Genomic DNA, 7,500 nt, shown 5'->3' on the forward strand with positions numbered 1-7,500 from the left:
CCCCCCCCCGCCCCTAACGCCCTTTCGCTTCCTTGTAAGGGATGCTGCGGCTAGATCTATCCCCCCCTCCCCCCTCTCACCCCCCTCACCCCCCCACTTCCGTCGTGACCTCGCTGACCTCCGCGAGAGCAGCGTTGCCAGACGCAAATTGGCGGAACTTAATCACCGGATGCCCATTTTTTTAGCACTGATCTTCGGCGCCGAGATTCCTTGGCATCACTGCGACGTCAGGAGGAGTCTATCAATATGCTAGATAAAAAAAAAAAAAAAAACAGAAACAAAAACAAGAAAGAAAAAATAAAAAAAAGGAAAGAAAAATATTGTATGCGAGAGGCTTCGTGATTTTTTTTTTTTTTTTTTTTTTTTTTTTTTGAGATTCACTATGGAGGTCGACGGTGATATCTTTTTTTCCCCAAAAAATCTTTAACATCTTTGATATCTGTTATCTATTTGTTTATTTATTCATATTATTATTTATTTATTTTTATCATTTGTATTATTATTTTCGCATCAGCCTGTCTAGTAGCATAAATCTCAGAGTCAGAATTTCCCAGTCACGAACCAGCATGAAAAGCGTCCTTTTTCACTCACCAATGTATCTTTTATCCTTAAAATCCCTTTTGTCTCTTCAACCACTTTATCTTTAGCGTATTCTTCAAGTTCTCTTCTTTCTTTACATTCATAAGCAGTTACATTCTCAGTCGCAGAGCTAGTCACTCCTTCCAGCAGCCAAGCGGAGGGTGAACAGCTTGCCCAGTTTGCCTTGAGCTGCCCCTCCCTCTCCCTCTCCCTCTCCCTCCCTCTCTCTCTCTCCCTCCTATGCTATCTCTCCTCCCTCCTTCGCTTCCCTCTCTCCTCTCTCTCCTCTCTCTCTCTCTCTCTCTCTCTCTCTCTCTCTCTCTCTCTCTCTCTCTCTCTCTCTCTCTCTCTCTCTCTCTCCTTTCCGTCTCTCTTCTTTTCTTTGCTATCTTTCCTTTTCCCTCCTCCGCTATCTCTCCTCTCTCAGCTTCGCACCCCCCCCTCTCCCCTTTTCCGCCTTCCTCTCTCCTTCTTCCCTCCCTCCTTCGCCTCGCCTTCCTCCCTCCCTCTCCCTCTTCTCCCCCTCCCGCCCACCACCACTCCTTCCTCAATCCCTGTTTCCGGGGCATATCGTCACTTTCTAACTTCGCTTCAGGGTCTTCTCTCTCTCTCTCTCTCTCTCTCTCTCTCTCTCTCTCTCTCTCTCTCTCTCTCTCTCTCTCTCTCTCTCTCTCTCTCTCTCTCTCCTGACTGTCGGTGCCTATCGGTTTCTCTCTTTCTCATTCCTGTTTTTTTCTTTCTCTTTCTCCTTCTCTCTCTATATCTCTTTTTCTTTTTCTCTCTCTCTCTGCATATCTCTCTCTCTCTCTCTCCCTCTCTCCCTCTCTCCTTCCCTCCCTCCTTCTCTCCCTCTCTCCCTCTGTCTACCTGTCTGTCTGTCTTGCCTGTCTGTCTCGCTTTACCTCCTTTTTCAGTTATGCTTTCAATTCCTGTCTGCAAGCTGCTGTGCGTCTATGATTCTCGGTCAAAAATACCCAGTGCCAAAAGAAGGGCCGCCCTCCTTGGCATCCTGGGAACCAAGTGCCCGCCCTGCGCTGGCACTACGAAGCGGCGGTCTGGAGGAAAAGGGGGGGGGGGAGGCAGACACCGTGGTATTTGGGTCCCCGCTTCACCTCTGACTCCTCACGCAGTGCCTCGCTCAAAAACTCCCTCGGCGCTGCTCTTGCCTTCTTCCCTCCCTCCCTTTCTCTTTCAATCCTTCCTTCCTTCCCTCCCTTTCTCTCTCTATCTCCCTCCTTCCCTCCCTTTCTCTCTCTATCTCCCTCCTTCCCTCCCTTTCTATCTCTGTCCCTCCTTCCTTCCCTCCATTCGTCTGTCCTTCGGTCTATTCCTCCTCCTCTCCCATACTTCTTCCCTCCCTCCCTCTCTCCCATCCTTCCTTCTTTCCCTCCCTCCCTCCCTCTCTTTCTTTCTTCCCTCTCTCCTCCCCTCATTCCCTCCCTCCCTCCCTCCCTCTCTCCTTCCGCCGCGAGACAGTGAAGGTAAAATTCGCCCAACACGAGGCAGGGAATTTTCTAACGAAAACCGCCCAGTCCGGCTGTTCGTCTTCACTCTCGCCTGTGACTGCTAATGAGACAAAAAAAAAAAAAAAAACTCTGTGGTTCGCAAAAGAAAGCTGTAATTAGCAACCGATCTATTTATCAACAGCACCCATATCCATTTATTTTTATATTTTTTTATCTATCTATTTTTTAATCTCGCTCGGAAAATACCCAAATTTGGTCCTATGAAACTATCCACATAAAAAAAATGTAGCCCATTTTCTACGCAGAGTTCACAGAAAACGAAGAGACAGGTACCCCCCCCCCTTATTTTCCTGACATTTCTCAAAGGATCAGCGTCTCGACAAAGGCACGACTGCGACAAATGCCAAGGTTTCGGGTAAAACATCGTCGCTCACACACAATGGACTTCCCACACAAGGACCGAGTCAAACGTCCTGTAGCAACTTACTTTGTACACCGCGGTAATTGCTATTAAGCCATTTTCCTCCTGACTGGGCCGTCCCTTCAGCCAGAACTGGACATACTTGCAAAACGACTGAATAGCTCGAGCTATCCTTACTGACTGACTACTTGCAAAACGACTGAATAGCCCGAGTAAAATTAAATTTCCAGAGATATTAAACCTTTTATTATATGCTGTACTCCGTCTGTAAATCACAGAAATAACGGCCGCGCTGAAAATTCAAAAACATCAGTGCAAGTGAAACGGAACCACCCTCTCACATAAATATTAAGTTACCCCTATACCCGTTCTCCCCTCCCGGTAAATTACATGAATCTCCTTCGTTCGTGGAAAATTATACAGCTCAGGAACGTGAAGTCCAACGAGCACCGTTCACCGTCTATTCCAATGGACTGTCCTAGTAACGATTCACGTTTTCACGGTTCGTGAAATTAGTCGACTGTGAAGCGTGAAGTCCCAACGATGTGCAGGTTACCGTCTACAAAGTGGCTTCGGGTAAGTGGTACTGATTGTCGGAGGTGAGGGATGACGTGAGCGGAGTGTAGTGTACGTGGCGAGGTGAGTGAGGGGAGGAGTGAGTGAGTGTGAGTGAGTGAGTGTGTGTGAGTGATTGAGCGAGCGAGCGAGCGAGTGAGTGAGTGAGTGAGTGAGTGGGAGAGTGAGCGAGTGAGTGAGTGAGTGAGTGAGTGAGTGAGTGAGTGAGTGAGTGAGCGAGTGAATGAGTGAGTGAGTGAGTGAGTGAGTGAGTGAGTGAGTGAGTGAGCGAGCGAACGAATTAGTTGAGGGCATGTTTAAAAAAAGAAAAGAAGTAGGTGGATAAACTAGTCAGTGACTAAGCGTGTGAATCCAAGTTTCCTCAAATAAATCCGGCAGCAAAATCTACAACGAATACCAGAGCAACCAAAAAGAAACGAGAAACAAAGCAAAAGAAGAAAAAAGGAAAGAAAAGAAAAGAAAAGAAAAGAAAAATGGAAATAAAATAAAATAAAACTGAAAGAGAAAAAGAAAATATGAAGAGAAAAAAAGAGAAAATTAAAATCTGAGAAAAGAAAAAAAAAATCCCCCTCTCTCTCACCTGCACCACACCCTAGGACACCACCTGTCCCCCTTCCCCCTCCCCCCCTCGACGCCCTCCCAATAGGACATCCCACTCAAGCTCTCGAGCGAACCCCCAGACGCCCGCCCACGCCCGCCCACGACATCAGGAAACGTCCCACAGCCTTCAGGTAGTTGAGAAAACTTCCTGTCGCTGTTTACGACGAGGCCTAATCGCCTGCGTCGCCTCCCCGCGCAAAAGACCCTTCGATGGGGGTCATTACATACGCTAAGTGATTGCTTTTCTTTTTTTGTTTTGTTTTCTTAGACAGGAAGTACTTGGGTAAATAAGCGAATGTTTTGGTCAGCCTGGCGAACGCGTGGGTGTAGGGGCTGGGTGGAGGGAAGGGGGGGGTGTAGGGGCTGGGTGGAGGGAAGGGGGGGGGGTGATGGGGAGAGTGAGGGAAGGGGCTGGGTAGAGGGAAGAGGGGGGTTAAGGGGAGGGTGAGGGAGGGGGTGATGGGGTGGGTGGGAAAGAGGGAGGAAGGAAGAGGTCATAGGAGGGAGGGAGGGAGGGAGGGAGGGAGGGAGGGAGGGAGGGAGGAAGGGGAGGACGTTTGGACGTGAGGGTGGAAAGGAAAGGTGAAAAAGGGGAAGGGACTTAAGAAAAGGAAAGGAGGAAAGGAAGAAGGAAGGGAGGAAAGAAGGGAGGAAAAAGTGGAAAGGAAGAAAAAAGTGAAAAAAAGCAAAGAAGCAAAGAAAGAAGGCAAAAACAAACGAAGAATGAAGAAGGAAACACAGATAAGAACGCAAGAAAACCTCCCCATCGCTCTCGAAATCGCCTCCCTTGCCCCCCCCCCCCCGCAAGCGAAGAGGAACAGACGCAAGACAGAAAATCGCCCTCAATGGCAGTCGAGAGCGTGAGGACAGACCCTCGGGAGTAGCCTTTCACTCCTCACTCCTGTCACGACCCTCGGGGCTGTCACGACCCTCGCCCTGCGCTGTCACGGGAGAATGAACCAGCCTTTCCCTGTCGCTCCTGCCGCCCCGCCCCGCCCACCGAAAGAGGGGCTCCCGGGTGTAGTGGGTGGAGGAGGTGGAGTGGGTGGAGTGGGTGTAGTGGGTAGAGGAGGTGGAGTGGGTGAGTGGGTGTAGTAGGTAGAGGAGGTGGAGTGGGTAGAGTATGTGGAGTGGAGGGAGTAGGTGAGTGGGTGGTGTAGGTGGAGTAGGTGTGTGGGTGGAGGAGGTGGAGTGGGTGGACTGAGTGGAGTGGATGAAGTAGGTGGATTTGGTGGAGTAGCTGGAATGGGTGGAGTATGTGAAGTGGATGAACTATTTTTGGAAGGAATATGACTAATGTCCTCTACTAACTCGCGGCTGGCTGCTCGCAAGAGAATTTTCACTTTTCGTGTTTGAAGGACGAGATGGGGTTGTGGTTGAAGTTGCTTGTCTTGTAAATCATTTTTTTTCTCTTTCGATATGAAAAAGAAAAAAATAAAATAAAATAAAAACACTTTCAAGGTTTTCAGTTAATGTCTCTCAGGATGTGACTGCTTAGGAGAACAGAAATATGATAGAGAGAAAGTGTCTTTTACATAAAAAAGGTCACTTCAAGGTTTTCGATTAATGTCCCTTAAGATGTGACAGCTAAAGAGAGTGGAGATGACGTCATACGTGTGGAAACGACGTCAAACGAGTGGAGACGACGTCATACGAGTGGAAATGACGTCATACGTGTGGAAACGTCAATCGAGTCTCCCAGCCGAGTCTGGCGACGTAGGTGCGGCTAAAAACTGTCCGGCACTGACAATGGGGTCTTGTCACCCATAAGGAGCCAAACATAACGATCCCGTGTGGAGGTCAGCCGCACGAGGCAACGGCGGGTCCCTGGGAGATCTGGAAGGGTTGGGGGAGAGGGAGGGAGGGAGGGAGGGAGGGAGGGAGGGAGGGAGGGAGAATGGAGGGAGGAAGGGAGGGTGGAGAATGGAGGGAGAAGGTGAGAAAGGGAGGGGAGAGAGAGGGAGAGGGGAGAGAGAGGGAAGGAAAGGAGAAGGGGGAAAAGTGAGGGAGGGATGAGAGACTGAGAGGGGAAAGAGAATAAGGGGGGAAGGCCAAGGGAGAAAGGGAGAGAGAGAGGGGAAGGGGAGAGAGGGAGGAAAAGAGGGAAAAGCAGAAAGGGAGAGAGGAAAACAGGGCCAAGAGATACAAGAACAGGAGCTGGAACTCCCTCCAAAGGGGTGAACAAATCAGCGCCACCATTACCACCTCGTCATGCGAACAGGAGGAATCTCTTCTTACCTTTTACATAACGCCGCCGCTTTCTCCCACGAATGCCGAATGTTGAAGAATTTGTAACAGTGCTGCCCGCGGAGGACCCACTCTGCGGAGGGAGAGAAGACAGTCGTGTTACTATACAGTCGATAAATTGAACTGCCTGTGCGTGACACTTGCCTGTGATGGGCATGTGACAATACGGGTACACTCGATGGTGATCGCGACCTAGATTCAATGCAGCTCGGAAAGTACTGTGTTTCCGGCTGCAAGCGAGATGGAATGGAGTGAGGTGGGATGCGAGATGGAGTGAGGTGGGATGTGCACACACAAACACACAAACACAAACACACACACACACACACACACACACACACACACACACACACACACACACACACACACACACACACACACACACACACACACACACACACACACACACACACACAAATCTGATAATTGGATGAAAACTTACAGTACACAAAATGATATAATAATTAAAAAATGTATTGCAACCATTCCACTCTGGGAATGACGCGTGAATAACGGGAGATGAAATGAAGTTACCAGTGGAATGTACAAAGACCCCCCCCCCCCATTAACCTGACGAATGGGGGGGAACTGTGTGAAACTTCCAGCACAGTTATATAAATGTATCTTGAAGAAATGTCAACGTATTTGCAACCAATGCAAAACCCTGACTTCTATTTGCTATCAGACCCATTATACCCTCTTTTCTTTTCTCCACAAAAAAGGTATTCTAATATCCATAAATTAGTTTAATCTGTGCAGATGACTTTAGACTAAACATAAAAATACATATTGATATAGCAAATATGATACAAATAAACGAAAATAACAACAGCTGATGCAAAGACGATTTTAATATACTTTCATTGCAAGGAACAGATGCTATATTTTCATTGCTAGGAACAGATGCGCAGACCAAGACAGCGCGGCTCCCAACAGGTGTGGTCGCGTGTGAGGCAAGGGTTCTCCAAACAGAGAGGAGCGAACAGGTGTGGAACAATGGGCGAGGCTGCCCTTGGAAACTTAATCTCACTGCCTCTCTCCCTTTAAGCGAGGTGGCGGCGAAGTCCAAAAAATATGGTCTCTTTCCATACACACAAGCGCGCGCGCGCACACACACGCGCACACACACACACACACACACACACACACACACACACACACACACACACACACACACACACACACACACACACACACACACACACACACACACACACACACACACACTCTCTCACACACAAAAGAGAGCTACACATCCAACAACGGTCCAGCACGTGTAACACCGTCATTTAACACGTGCGAACATACCTCAAACACGTGTTTAAGAGCCTCGCCGTTTAGCACGAGCAAGGTGGTTCGTGTTATTTGCCGGGTGCATTTTGGAAGCTCGGAGCCAATTGCCATTTCGGGATCTGCTAACTCCTTTGTTTTCTTCGCCGACGAATTCCAAGAGGGAAAGAAAATGAGAAAAGTAATGGGAGTTCTTTTTTTTCTGCATTGTTTCTACGACGAGCCTCAACCTCTACCTCACAAAAGTGATTTCCGGGTCAATAAACGACGAAAAATGAACCTTAACGACACACACCTTCACGTACAAGAATACAAGAAGTC

The 7,500-nt window shown here is 48.5% G+C and overlaps 1 protein-coding gene across 2 annotated transcripts in view; it reads right to left on the bottom strand.

Annotated features, from left to right (window-relative positions):
* LOC119579012 overlaps positions 1 to 7,500 on the bottom strand; it is an 81,167-nt gene that overhangs the window by 36,796 nt on the left and 36,871 nt on the right. For both annotated transcript variants that reach the window (XM_037926707.1, XM_037926706.1), the window contains exon 4: positions 5,881 to 5,962. In XM_037926707.1, coding sequence (XP_037782635.1) covers positions 5,881 to 5,962 — 82 coding nt within the window. The remainder of the gene's footprint in view (positions 1 to 5,880; positions 5,963 to 7,500) is intronic.

The sequence above is a fragment of the Penaeus monodon genome, chromosome 11 (genome assembly GCF_015228065.2).
Source record: "Penaeus monodon isolate SGIC_2016 chromosome 11, NSTDA_Pmon_1, whole genome shotgun sequence".
Lineage (NCBI taxonomy): Eukaryota > Metazoa > Arthropoda > Malacostraca > Decapoda > Penaeidae > Penaeus > Penaeus monodon.